Raw genomic sequence first — 14,533 nt, forward strand, 5'->3', positions numbered from 1 at the left:
ATTAAACTAAAATATAATAAAATAAATTGGATCAACTAAATTGGATCCAATTAAATTAAACTAAAACTGGAGTTGGAAGGCCTGTAAAGGGGGCTCTCAGGCCCTACCACTTTAAGTCAATTACCCCGAATAGCAGTCAACTACAGACCCCGACAGGAAGAGACCTACCTACCTTGCACTCCCCAAAAGAAAGTGAATCTACTTTTAGTAGGCCAGCAGGAGAAAGGTTTTCCTCTTACATAGCAGCAAGCCTAGAGAACTGAAAGCCAGCTCAACCAATTTTTCCTTGCTAACTTTCTTGATCTATCCTCATTTCTATAAAAGCCTTCCGTCTTGTATAAACCCCTCAGGATATGTTTGCTAGATGAGATGCTACCCAATTCATGAATCATTGAATAAAACCAATTAAACCTTCAAATTTACTCAGTTAAGTTTTGTTTACTAATAGCCTCTTCCAGGACTTATACCTCCCATTCCTCCTCTCCAAAGTGTTGCACTCACCAACACCACCATCTGCATAGTACAAAGAGATTAGTCTCCATGCCAGTTAAAACCTCACCTTCAAAGTGGTCCACCGTGGGGTGAGGGGTATGTGACACACCAACCCCTGATGCATGAACCCTCAATCGGTGACTTTTACCAGAGTGCTCTTTGGGAGTGCTTAACAGTGCTGAGGCCTTCACCTGCCCACCCCAAGAATTGATTCAATTGCTCTACAGTATTATAAAACCTCCCCAGATGATTCAGATGCACAGGCAAGACAGAACCACTGGCTGGAGTAAGGATAATTCACAGCCACCACTGAGTGATGCTTCTGTTACAAAACAGGCCAGAAAGAGAGCCCTCACCAGGAAGCAATCTTGCTGCACCTTGATCTTGGATTTCCAGCCTCTGGAATGGTGAGAACATAAATGTCTGTTATTTAAGCCATCCAGGCTATGGTACTATGGTGTTTTGCTATGGTAGCCCAAGCTGACTAAGAGATCATCAAAAGGTAACAAATATACAAGGAGGCTCATTACAACAACGTACGCAATAGGAAAAAAGAAAACAACGGAAATAACCGCCACTAGGGGAGGAGGTAAAAAGCTGCTCAGTGCAGGATCTTCGTAACAGCTATAAATGGGAAGCAACCTAAGGAGTTGTCAGTCTGAATTATGAAATGGGTTCTAACATGTCAACACAGTAAAATGAAAATAGAATTAATAACCTGATATGGAAAGTGGCACAAGATATTCGGCTAAGTGGGGAAAGTCTAACTAATGTCTAGATTGACCCAAATAGTCCCAAAATAAAACAGAGGATATAAGCATAAAGATTTCAGGAAGTATAAAGATGTCAATCAGGAATCACTATGCATGCCTGGGCTTCTACTTTTCATGTTATTGTTTAATTTTTTTCTGTAAGTAGTATATCATTTCAGTGACATTAGAAAGAATAGGGCAAGTGTCCATGAGTTACATGAGGAGACGGCTGAGAACAAGGCTAGGCGAGAGAAAGAAAACCTCGGAGCAGCTCATGCACAGAAAGGGCAGGAGCAAACACTCGGTGGTTCCTCATCGTTTCCCTCCAGGAAGTAGGATGAGCAGGGGTCAGGGAAGGTCCTAAAAACAATGTTTCTTATTTACACATCTCATTTTTATATATCTTTCTCCCAAATGAGTGTATTATGTCAGAATAATTAATTGCTTTCAGGAGGTGGGCAGGAATGTTCTGGAAAGATGGGGACAACAACCCTTCTCTGAGAGGGCCACTTTGTATGGTTCTGACTTTTGGAACAAGCTAGTTTTTCACACACTAAATAAATCAACAATGTAAGTAAATAAATAAAACCAACAAGGGTAGGGGAAACCAAACTGACAAGGGCACAAGGGAGAACTAATCCAGGTAACTTCTGTATATAGTACGTGCAGAACAGACTCCAGGGATGACGACTCCAAAAACTGACCTCTAGCTAGGATGCTCCTTTAACCAAGGGGAACGCATTAGCAATTCTCAATGTACATCCTGTGTATTCTGTGACTGAGCAAATAGGGAAATATATCATGGCTAATGGGAGCCAGCTTTCTGCTGTATCAATATAGAAGGGAGAGGGACAGAAATAATCCCATGGAGCTGGATTAGAATTGGTGGTATAAGTGTGACTTCAAGGTTTTTAGCCTGACCAGTGGTGGCGCAGTGGATCAAGTGTTGACATGGAGCACCAAGGTCACTGATTTGAAAGCCTGGGCTTGCCCGGTCAGGGCACATATGGGAGCTGATGCCTCCTGCTCATCCCCCTCCCTCTCTTGCTCTCTCCCTCCTCTGCAAAATGAGTAAATAATAATAATAAAAAAATTAGAAAAAAAAAAGGTTTTTAATGTACGAAAATACAGATAGCAATGCAGAACTGATGTACACATACACACATTTCCCGCATCCTTCTGCTGAGAGGGCCTGGATGATGCAATGACACCCAGGAGCAATGAACATTCCTAGATGTTTTATTTCAAAATCTTCTTTGAGAAAAGAAACCAAGGCTCCTTGGAGAAATGGCTGATTCCAGGGCTCAGGCAAGAAAAGCAGAAGGTAAGCCTGGATCATTTTAGTGTACAAAAAAGAAGTTCCCAAAGAATGATGGGGACACATTAAAAGGACGCAGGAACCAATTTGAAGGGGCACCTATTGGTCCAAACTGAAACAATTTGAGCATGAACATAAATAACAACAATGAGGGATTAAACTAAAAAATCCATGAGTTGGCACCAAGGGTTGGCAAACTATGGCCCTTGGGCCAAATAGGAAAGAAGAGAAAGCTTTTCCTTTCCCACAGAAAGCCAACTACAAAGGAACGATGGAGGAAAACAAATCATTTTACAACCACTAAAGCAAAAACAGATAGAGGCAGAGATAATCAACAGATGCTGAAACCACTGGGTGGGAGTATCTGGAGTTACAATATATGTACACAGTCTTAAGTATCTCCCTCATGGTTCTTAATTATAAAAGAAAAAATAGTAGGGATGCCCTGGACAACACCAAGGGATCAAGGATCAAGGTCAAAAGCACCAGTTATAGAAAAAAAACTATGCCATACTCTCCCAATGTGACGCATCAAGGACAAAGTGTTACTTTAGGGTCTTCCTGACAAAACACATAACCTGATTCTAATGACAAGGAAACATCAGTCAAAATCAAACTGAAGGCCACTGTAGGAAATAACCTGGCCTATCCTCTTCTCCAAAAATGCCAAGATTATAAAAGTAAAAAAAAAAAAAAGTGAGGAGCAGTCCAAGTTCAAAGACAAAAGGCTTTGAACCAATGTGACATGTGAACCAAGGTTTTCTACAACTGTGAAGACACTAGAGGGACAATTGGAAAAACCTTCATTGGGGCTGTGGATTAGATCATACTACTGCGTCCACATTCATTTTCAGTTGTTGATCATTGTGGTTACGGAAAAGAAAGACCTTGTTTTTAAGAAATACACACTGAGCTACATGGAGGAAAAGGGCTACCATGTCTGCATCTGATGCTCAGATGGTTTAGGAAAAAATATGTGATAATGGAAGCTGGGCAAACAGTACACATAAATTCTTTGTACTTTTTTGTACTGTTCTTACACCTCTCGTGAATCTGAAATTATGTTAAAGTAAAAACTGTAAAATAAACCACATGGCACATGTGCACAAAGGTCTGGAAAAAAATACCCAGTAGTTAACAATGTTTCCTCTGGGTAGGATTGAGGAGGGGCAGAATTGAGGCAGGGGATGTATATGGAGTCTCACCATCATCATATATAGCTTCTACAGTTTAAAAAAAGAATAAACTAGACCTAAGCTCCAGGGCTGGGTTGACATTTTCATGAAAAGAAATCCCTGGTTCCTCACCTCACCATCAGGTCCTATTGCAGGCGTCTGTCCTTCTGCATTTTCTGCCTTCTGGAAGTAGAGAGAGACAGTCATGCCCTGATGGGGAGACTGAGGTAACACACACCAAGAGAACTACTCCAGTCCCCAGTGTACCTTCTTTTTCTTCTTCTTCTTTTTCTCCTTGGCTACCTGGGCAGCCTTGTGCTGCCGCACCAGCTCTGTGAGGTTAGCCACATACTCATCTGTCTGCTGCAAGAGGTAGGCCAGGCGCTTGTCCTTCTTCTGGTCGATGAGCTTCCGGTAACCTTCCTCATCTTCCGCCTGCAAAAGCGTGCGGTTACAGGGTTTGTTTAGGAGACATGCTTGTCCATCAGCACCCAGTGCTGTCCTGTACGTAGGCCTTTTGCATAACTACTGCCTCTCCCTGCAGTATTTTCCCGACTCCTACCCAGAGGCAGGCCCTGAAGGTACCTGCTGGACAGACCTGGTCCTGCCCAAAGCTGTTTATAAAGGCCAGTATCAAGTCCTGTCCCCTCTCTTCTCAAACATGCCCACATCCAAACCCTTTTCTCTACCTGGTCCAAGAATAGCTCATCCACAGACCCTCTGTAGCAAGCCCCTCCTGGCTTTCTAAGAATAAATCAGATCACATCACTCCCCAGCTTATTGCCTCTGTGACTCCCCATCATGTTCAGCATTAAATCGAAAGCCCTTCTCATGGCCTGCAGGGCCCCATGTGACCCACCCTTGGGACTAGAACTTCACTCCTCTGAAACATCCTTTTGATCCAAGGGCCATTTGCTGTGCTTTGTACAGTGTTACCTTGAGATACAAACAGACCAACATACAAATTTTTTTTAAAATCTGAGCTGTGACTCAGTCCATTCTTTTTGTTCAAGATCCAAGTGAAATTCCGATACGAGTCATGATTCGGGAAGAGCTGCCGCTAGTTGGCGCGTTGGCGCACAGGTCCAGTATCAGCAGATTGATATACGAGTTGACTGACTTACGAGCTCAGTTACAGAACTAATTAAATTCGTATCTCAAAGTACCACTGTAATTGGCTTTTTCCCACCTCGGGCCCTTGACCTTGGTTCCTCTACCCCTAGGAGGCACTTTCTCCAGATTTCTGCATTCGTGGGTCATGCCCACCCTGTTAATCCCATCCATGTCCTGCTTCATTCTCCTCAGTGTACTTTCCACCACCCAAAGCTGTTTGTTTCACTTGGGCATCTATCTCTCTAGGGCTAGCAGGAGCCCCAGGAGGGCAGGGGCCATGTATTTCTCTTTACTACTACTATGGCCCCAGTAATACCTGTCAGTATTTGCCCAATTAGAGAATCATCCAGAAATAAATGGTCAAAAACAAAGAGTGGGGGGAAGGGGGATCCAGATCACACCATTGGTGGCTCACAGCCAGAAGGGGCTGCCACCTACATTTTCTGGAGGACACAAGCAGCCAGCTAACAGGCCACAGTCATGCAGTCTCTGTAATGGTTGATGTGACCAGGCAAAGGTCTGAGGCCAGTTCTTTGACCCAAGCCCTTTCTTTCTCTACCTCTAATTCTGAGCAGCAAATGCCTCAGCGTAACACAGGGTGATGGATTCCTGGTCCCTGCCATACGCAGTGTACACACAAAGGGCTAGGCAGTTACAAATGCAGAATTTTACCATGAGCCTCCGCATTCTCTCCTTCTCAATTCTTTCATTTTCCTTCTTCTGTTCCCGCTCTGTGTTGGCATGGTACGTGGCCACTGCCTTTGTGAGTTTCTGAATTTTGCCTGTGACCGATCGGTGATATTCTTTGAAATCCTTGGCATGCTGAAGAATGCTGTTGAGGTATTCCTACAGGGACACACAAGTCAAGACTGCTTACTCAACAGGAGTCACTATAACACTTTCCTGAGAGAGACAAAACATCAAAGGCAGCTTATTTAAAAGCAAGAGGACATAAACAATATTGCAACACTGTTTGCCTATGAGGGAGGTTCATATTCTTTGTGTTCAGGATAAAATTCAATGCTAGGGGGCCTGATCAGGAGGTGGCACAGTGGATAGAGCATCGACCTAGGATGCTGAGGACCCAGGTTCGAAACCCCAAGGTTGACCAGCTTGAGCATGGGATCATAGACATGACCTCATGGTCACTGGCTTGAAGCCTAAGGTCACTGGCTTAAGCAAGGGAACCCCTTTAAGGGAGGTATGAGAAAGCAATCAATGAACAAATGAAAGTGCCACAACTATGAGTTAATGCTTCTCATCTCTCTCCCTACCTATCTGTCTGTCTGTCCCTCTCTCTCTCTCTCTCTCTCTCCCCCATCTCTCTCACTTAATTTAAAAAAAGTCTCAGTGCTGAGGACTGTGATTGGAAAGGCCCTCCTTTGTATACAACAGACAATCAACCCTGCTAAGACAAGCTGGCATGAACATTAGTGCTTCCCGCCCTCCAACCAAGTTATTCCACTCTAGGGATTTTTTTTTTAATAGCCTGACCTGTGGTCATGCAGTGGACAAAACACTGACCTAGAACGCTGAGGTCACCAGGTCAAAACCCTGGGCTTGCCCAATCAAAGCACATACTAAAAGCAAGCAATGAACAACTAAAGTGAAAAAATTGTGGGTTGATACTTCTCACTTCCCCCAACACCCTACTGTAAAATTAATAAAAAGAAAGAAAGAAGGGGGGGGGGAGGGAGGGAGGGAGGGAGGGGAAGGAAGAAAAAGATTAGCAAAGACTGGCCAAAAAATTCAAGAACAAGAATGCCTATCCTAGTGCTTGATTACTACCTGTATACAGAATGAGGCTGAAATGATATATATACCAAAATGTAAAGAGTGGTCTATACTAAGTACTGATGGCTGTTATTTTAAAGTATACCAGTAATAGGTATTAACTGGAAGAAAACTTCAGAAAATATAATGAGTGAACAATAAATAAACGAATCATCCCAAATCCTACTTGAGATTTTGGTCTCCTTGACTGATCTTGTAAAAATCTAACTTAAATCAGTTCCTATTCTGCTCAGGAGATGCCATGGCTCCTACCTCACTCAGAGTAATAGTCCAATTTGTCCCCTTGGCACACAGGCCCTGCACTCCAGTTGTCCCCTCCCTGTCCTCACCTCCTTCCACCTTCCCCCTTGCTCCACTCTGGCTCCACAGGGATACTTGCTTTACAAAGAACACACAGCACCTATCAGCCCCAGGGCGTCAGCACCTCCTTGGCTACCTGGAAAGCTCTTTGCCCACATATTCATGGGGCACCCACTCCCTTAGTTCAGAGGAGGTGTTCAGTCTCACGTCCTCAGAACAAACTCCCCCAACCGCTCTGTGTCAACTGCTCCCCATCGCTGCATCGTGTTTCCTTACATCCTATCACCTCCCAACGTGTTCTATGCCCTGGGGACTATGGCACATCTTCCCCTACCACTCAGTTTTGTCCAATAATGTGTTCTTAGTGCCTATAATACTCTTATCATAAACAGAAAAGATGCCTGAGCAGGCGGTGGTGCAGTGGATAGAGTGTCAGACTGGGATGCGGAGGACCCAGGTTCGAGACCTCGAGGTTGCCAGCTTGAGCGCGGGCTCATCTGGTTTGAGCAAAAAGCTCACCAGCTTGGACCCAAGGTCGTTGGCTCAAGCAAGGGGTTACTCGGTCTGCTGAAGGCCCGTGGTCAAGGCACATATGAGAAAGCAACCAATCGAGAAACTGATGATTGATGCTTCTCATCTCTCTCCGTTCCTATCTGTCCCTATCTATCCCTCTCTCTGACTCTCTCTCTGTCCCTGTAAAACAACAACAACAACAACAACAACAACAAAAAACCCAGAAAAGAGAAACTTTTTGACATGAAACAAGACACAACGATGTGCGAGCTGCAAGGACCCCAATGTACAGGTGGGCAGCAAGGTAAGCTGCACAGCTGCTGCGCACGCACCTGGTGCTTCTGCCGGCGCTTGCGCTCTTGCTCGATCTTCTGCTGCTTCTCCAGCTTCTCGGTGATGCGGGCCTCACGCAGGGACTGCCGCTTGCTGCGCTTGTAGGCCTTGGCATTTAGGGCCGTCTCGAGGGCTGTGTCCCTCCTCATGCACACCACCACTTCCTGCCGCAGCTTCAGGAAGGAAGAGAAACATGGGCACACCTTGATCATGTCCACACAAAATGCACAATTACACAGTGCAAGCTAGGCAGAACACTGCTGCCTCCAGAAGGGTCCTTGCTAAATGCCCTAAGCACAAATGCATGTGTGTGGAGGATGTCTGAAAAGGGCCCAGGGGTAGGGCAAGCACAGGTCAGGCGACAGTTGCTTCCAGACACCCAGCAGGAGGTCCTCTTATACCTGCAGGTCTCCAGCTCTGCCCTCTCTGAACCACACACAAAATATTTCTTACGAATCATTCAAAAGTACAGCACCCTCAGATATAGAGGTAACTTTAAACTGGTAACTGCCACCTTAGGGAAGACCCGCACTTACTCATACCAGGAATAATACCCAATGTGTGACTGCTGTGCAGGTCATGGAGAGGAAGGAGGGCACAGTGAGCTAACAGTGTGGGTGAGCACAGCTGCTTTCAATGGTTGAGGAATATTTAAAAATTGCCCAGCAAGCAATTATTTGAAACTAAGCATCAACACTGTCAGAAAGGACCCTTTTTGGCCCTGGCCGGGTGGCTCAGTGGTAGAGTGTCAGCCTGGCGTGCAGGAGTCCCGGGTTCGATTCCCGGCCAGGGCACACAGGAGAAGTGCCCATCTGCTTCTCCACCCTTCCCCCTCTCCTTCCTCTCTGTCTCTCTCTTCCCCTCCCACAGCTAAGGCTCCACTGGAGCAAAGTTTGCCCCGGCGCTGAGGATGGCTCTGTGGCCTCTGCCTCAGGCGCTAGAATGGCTCTGATTGCGGCAGAACAAGCCCCAAGATGGGCAGAGCATCGCCCCCTGGTGGGCATGCCGGGAGGATCCCGGTTGGGCGTATGCCTCCCCATTTCCAGCTTCAGAAAAATACAAAAAAAAAAAAAAGAAAGGGCCCTTTTCCTAAAGCTCCCAGCCTACACCTGCACCCACCTGCCTCTGGAAGTTAAGCAGCCTGAGGGCCTTAAGCTCAATCGTTGCTTTGGTTCGTAAATCCCCAGCCAGCGACCCAGGTAGGTTTTCAAGTTCCTGAATTCGGTGAGCGATGCGAGCCTGCAGCCTGAGGTGCAAAGACAGAAAAATGAACAGGCAATGAGAAGACTGCTTACAAGGAGCCAACTTATGCCTTTTCTTTAAAGCTGAAGCCTCAGATGAATCCATCCTTTGAGGGAGGAAGATGCTGCTCATGAGCCAGGAGATGGCTCAGAAAAGGATGCCAGCCACAACACACAGGTAGAGCAAACAGGAAACCAGGCAGGGCAGCTGACTTAGGCATTTCAGCTGCTGGATGGTGAGGCTATGGGAACAGACAGGAGGGAAAAGCAGAAGAACGTGAAGATATCCGGACAGGTCATCCTCAAGCTGTCCAGATGGAGCTGGAGGGGAGGCACCTGGCTGCCGAGGCTGGCGTGCCAAGCCATGACACAGGTGGCATATACTCTAGAGCTGGTCACTAGGCGAAGATTTACTGAGGGATCTGAGAATATACACTGAATGAGGCACAGCCTCCCCCCTCATGGATTTACACTGACCAAGGGAGGCCTGTCCAGAAGAAGTTATAAATGCAATGGGGAAACAGGAAATGCAAAGTGCTCAGGGAGCGAATCTCAGGTGCCCCAAGCAGCATCACAGACCTACCATGTGTCAGGCATCCCAAATGGCGCCTGGCATCCTGGAGGCCTTGGTGGAGCAGTAAGCAACTAGTGACACATGAGAAGGCTCCACTGCAGAGCTTGCAGGGTTTCCTTTGAGTGCTGAAGAACCAAAGCTGGATATATGGTGTTGGCAAGGAGAAACAAGTACTTTCATTCCAACATGCTATATATCTGTACAATCTCCGTGGGGGTCAGTTTTGCAGAATCTAAGAAATTCTCCTGTGTGCATCCCCTGTATCCAAGCAATGCCCCTTTTAGGGATTTATTCTGACACACGTGTAGATGTATGAAATAAGAAACAAACAAACAAGTGTATAGGGTGGGGCAAAAATAGGTTTTGAGTTGTATGTAAAACAATTTATTATTCTATTATTATTTGTTATTGTATTATTTCCCACATAAACAACTGTAAACCTTCGTTTGCCACACCTTGTACTTACTATGGCATTGTCTTAATCCAGATTAGAAATAACCTACGGTCCATTCAGCCAGGGCACTGGCTGAATAAATGATGTGCCATCTCCAGGAACAATGCTGTGAAACCAGAAAAAAGAAAAGCTCCTTTTGGATGGGTAGGGGATGATTCCTACAATGTGTTTCTACAGGAGGAGCAGTACACACACCATGAACAGTAGAGCTACCTGTATCTGTTTGCTTCCATAGGCACAGAATTTTCATGGAAGGACACATGCCAACTGGGGAACTAGGAGCCTGGAGACAAGGCAGAAGGTGATTGATTTCTGGTTGCATACCCTGTTGGCCTTTGGAAGTGTGAACCACACCATCGTGTGTCAGGGCTGACTGGGTTGGGGTGGCCTGAAGTGGCAGCGCCCTCACCTGTACTCCCGCTCCTGCAGAATCTCCACAGGGTCCAGGCCCCGGGGTTTCTGGATGGGGGTGATGCGGCTCTGCTTCTGGTGCAGCGGTACCATGGGGGCAGGCTGGGCTGGCTGCCCTGGCGACTGCGTCTGGGGTGGCATCACAGGAGAGGCAGCGGGTGGGACAGCGGGAGGCGCGGGTGAGGGACGGCCCGTAGGCTGAGGGGGAATCAGTTTCTGAGGTGTACTCGTGGGGGCAGCAGCGTTCGCCATGGGTCCTGGGGAAAGTCAAGCCGCAGGGGTATAGTGTTGAGCTCCAGGTCAATTCCAAGTAGAAGTCAGAAGCCTGCTTGGTGCTCACTGTCCCAGGGAGAGACAAACTGCAGGCCACACGCCCCATCTCCCCACCTCTCACTGAACGAGCATGGCAGACAGCTTCTCACTCAGGGGTCTCTTCTCTCTAGCCTTAAGGCTCAAGCCTTTTCCAGATCTTGGCCTAAATGCCCATCCCTGACATCCTGCACTGACCCAAGTGCTGGCCCTGAATTCAGTCTCCCTGGGAAAAATTTTCCCCATTTCCATCTACCAGGGTTCAGCAGAAGTCTGATTTAAGTGATAAGCTTGTCCACATTGATCACTAACCTTTAAGCTCTAAGAGGAGAAGAAATTAGTCCATTTTGTCTCCTGCTTCCACCCAACAGAAGTGACCCTCAGATACTTGCTGATAACATTTGACAGAAGGAAGAGAGGCTGCACAGGGTGAAGAAACAGAACCCAAGCCACCCTGTCATCCTCCCTCAGTGTTGGGGGCATCCCAGGAGGAAAGCAGGGACAGCTGTGACCTCCTGGTTTGGAGGCACCACATCCTGAAGGGTGTGTCTGTGGCTGTGCATCCCCATGGCCTCTCAATGGAGTCCTGGGGGGTCTTCATTCATTTCCTTTTCTTCTTGTAATCAGTTTAAAGAGACCCCAGAATCTTCATGACCCACAGGACAGAGGTGGGTATGAATCATGGAGTGAAAACAACCCAAGCCTTTAGAATATAACCAGGGACAGGTAAGACACTAAGAAGACAGCAGGAAGAAGCAAGGACCTACCCTTGGCTCTCCTTCGCTGGCCACGCTCATCTCAGGATCTGTACAAAGTAAGCTCATGAGAGGAGTCAGGGCACAGACCTGTCACCAAGGCAGAGGGAACTCACCTTCAGGCCAGGGCTTGGGAGGCCCTCCAGGGGGTTGGCCCGGCATCCCAGGGGGTACACCTGAAGGTCCTGGGGGGGGCATGTTGGGCCCTCCCATACCTACACACAGGGAGAAACAAACAAGATAAAATGTCTTTTGTGTTCATCCTGTACCCACCCCAGCAGGCAGCCCTGTCTCCAGGGGACACACTCAACAAGCCCTTCTATGTGGGCTTCAAGGGGGAGAAGGGGTGCTGGAGAATGATCATCTATCCTGACAGCAGCCTTGCCTGCCTGCCTGACTGCCCTGAGTACCAGGCGCTGTGCCAGCCCTAAGCGGGAAACCTGTGGGCAGCAGAGCCCAGGTCTGACACTGCTGCCCCCACATGGTCAGTTTGCTGAGACCCCTTCCTCCCCTGAGGGCTGGCAGGCCTTACCGTGGGGCCTGCTGTAATTTGGAGGTGCTGGTCCTGGGCCAGGGCCAGGGCCAGGGCCAGGGCCAGGTCCTGTTGCAGACACAGAGGGTGGAGGTAGTGTTGGCACCTGCTGCTGCATACCAGGCATTGGCCGCTTGCCCTGTACCGCCATCTGCAGGTGGTCGGGCAGAGGCTGCCCCCTGGCTAGCATCTTGTAGGCCATGATCTGAGCTCTGAGCTGATGCAGTTGGTTCTGGTTAAATGGTGTTGGGCCCCGGTTCTGTTGTCCCAAAGCCTGGGGGTCAGCACCATCCAGCGTGGCCCCTCCTGGCCCGGATGACATTTGTGGGCCCGAGGATGGGCCACTGGCTGGAACCGGACTAGAGGCGTGCTCAGAGCTACCCAGTGGTGAGGGGTAACCTGCAGGAAATGCAAATTTGAGAGGTCACTCGGCAGTACACATCTAGTGATTTTTAAGGCAAAGACAGTAACCTTTCTACCACGCTTACAATGGCAACAACCCTGAGACATGGGATGGCCAGACTTCTTCAGTCTTGTGATTCAAAACTGAGGCACCCAGAGGGCACACACTGGCAGCCTAACCAGCAGCCGGTGTGCTTGGTTTTGTTTGGCCCACATTCTAGTAAGTTGCTGGTGGTTCATACTGAGAGGTTACACAGATGTAGGCTTTCTCTGGGACTGCCCTCCTGCCTCTCGCCCTGGCCAGGTCACTCTCCTCACTTCCGTTACCCGGGGAACCCCTGAGCTCCCTTCCCTAATGACAGGAAGTCAACCACTCTGTCACTTCTCAAACTTCTGGAAAAGTCACTTGGAATGCTTGTTAAAGCACAGCCTGGGTTCCACTTCCAAGATTCTGACCAGCTGGTCTGGAACAGTGCCCAGGAATCTGCATTTCTAATATACCTCTGAGTGGTGCCAGAGCCCGAGGAGCCTGCCCTCCCCAGCCACTGCCGCGCACTCGGCCCTAAACATAGTTCGTCCCCGGCAGCATTGCTCTCCTGGGGCTGCTCTGAGACAGGCAGCCCAAGCAGGGCACCAGCCAAGCCCAAGCTCAACAGCCCTCTGTGGTGGGGTTTCCCACCGTCTTGGGTCCTCCCTGTCTACCTGTGGAAGACCCAATTTGGAAAATGACCTAGGACTCCTGAGCGGTGAAAAACATGAGGAAAGAAGGGAAACAAAACAATACCTTGGGAGTGCTGGTCCATGGGGCTGGGCGGAGGCCCCATCCCTGCGTGGCCCCCTGTCCGCATCCCCATCCCCTTCATCTGGTTGTAGCGGGGGTCATCCGACATGCCCTTCTCATGGATGGACTCCATTGGCTACAAGAGGGGGTAACCCCAAGGCAGGATCAGAAGGCGGGACAGGAGGTAGGGGCAGCGCAAACAGTGCCCAAGAGTTCAATGTCACTGAAAACACCATGGCATTTACTGAATTGCTAACATGACCAAGCAGCTTAGGTCTAAGACATGGTCCTGACAGCTACTTAGGTGTCAAGCAGATGCATAATATAATGCCAACCAGTGGCGAGTGACTGCCCAGGAGATCAGTGGTCAAAAGGCAAGGGGACAACCAGACCAGGGCCCCTCGCAAGAGCAGGGAGACAGTTTCAGAGGGCCAAAATTGTGCAAGGAAAGGACATGAGTGACAGCTCCTGGTCAGGGTAGTTTTAGCCAGGACTTAGGACTCCCTGTTCGTTGTCATAAAGAGACTTTTTGACCACAAATCTTCAGATCTGGGACCATCTTCCTTGGGAGACTGTAAATCAGAGTCACAGACAGAAACTTCAGCCCACAAGTGTGGTAACAACACATCAGATGTCCTCACTGATCTGAGACTGGCCTTCTGCCAGCAGCGGGAGGGGGCTATCTACTACAGCATCAGTCTGTCCCTCCCAAGAGGTACTATCAGACCTTGGCAGAATGATGACACCTATTTTCCCTCCTAATGCTCAACACTAAGCACTTCCCTTCGGAAATGGCTGGAAAAGAGGACATCTTTCAAGACCCTTCCATGGTACTGTGCTAGGCTACCCCAGTCAATGCAATTTCCTGCTCTTTGGCAACTCAAGTCTAATGAGTGACTCAACAAAGTCAACTGCAGCACAGTCTGGGTCCAGTGAGAGGAGGCTGAGAGGGTGCCTGCTGGAACATGAGGGGCCCTCGGGAGGCTGCCAGGAGCTCTTGGGAGGGCTGCTCTCCACATACAACAGGAGCTCTGTACAGATAGGGGTGTCCTATCGCCAGATCCTGACTCCTAGGCCCCAGACATGGGCTGGACACAGAGCAGGCCTCTCACAGATGTCTGCAAAACAGTTCCAGGTGGAAGAAGTGAAATGGGCAGAGAGGGAAAGAGGGGGCTGTGCTGGGGGAGAAGCTGACCTAAATTTGTGTGTGGAGAGGTAGTCACCAACAGCTTCCCAGGAAGGCAGTGACAAGATGCGTACTGTACCAAAGGTGACAGAAATGTG

At 48.5% G+C, this 14,533-nt stretch overlaps 1 protein-coding gene across 5 annotated transcripts in view; it reads right to left on the reverse strand.

Moving 5' to 3' along the window:
• Positions 1-14,533, reverse strand: part of SMARCA4 (SWI/SNF related, matrix associated, actin dependent regulator of chromatin, subfamily a, member 4) — a 97,188-nt gene that overhangs the window by 59,285 nt on the left and 23,370 nt on the right. For all 5 annotated transcript variants that reach the window (XR_010746643.1, XM_066346040.1, XM_066346033.1 and 2 more), the window contains exons 3-11: positions 13,253-13,385; positions 12,067-12,465; positions 11,651-11,749; positions 10,469-10,727; positions 8,910-9,036; positions 7,790-7,963; positions 5,523-5,696; positions 4,005-4,172; positions 3,870-3,920 (exon numbers count right to left, since the gene is read on the reverse strand). Coding sequence is in view for 4 of the 5 variants with exons in the window: in XM_066346040.1 (XP_066202137.1) it covers positions 3,870-3,920; positions 4,005-4,172; positions 5,523-5,696; positions 7,790-7,963; positions 8,910-9,036; positions 10,469-10,727; positions 11,651-11,749; positions 12,067-12,465; positions 13,253-13,385 (1,584 nt within the window). In the remaining variant the exon portion in view is untranslated. The remainder of the gene's footprint in view (positions 1-3,869; positions 3,921-4,004; positions 4,173-5,522; positions 5,697-7,789; positions 7,964-8,909; positions 9,037-10,468; positions 10,728-11,650; positions 11,750-12,066; positions 12,466-13,252; positions 13,386-14,533) is intronic.

Source organism: Saccopteryx leptura, chromosome 1 (assembly GCF_036850995.1).
Source record: "Saccopteryx leptura isolate mSacLep1 chromosome 1, mSacLep1_pri_phased_curated, whole genome shotgun sequence".
In the NCBI taxonomy this organism is placed as follows: Eukaryota; Metazoa; Chordata; class Mammalia; order Chiroptera; family Emballonuridae; genus Saccopteryx; species Saccopteryx leptura.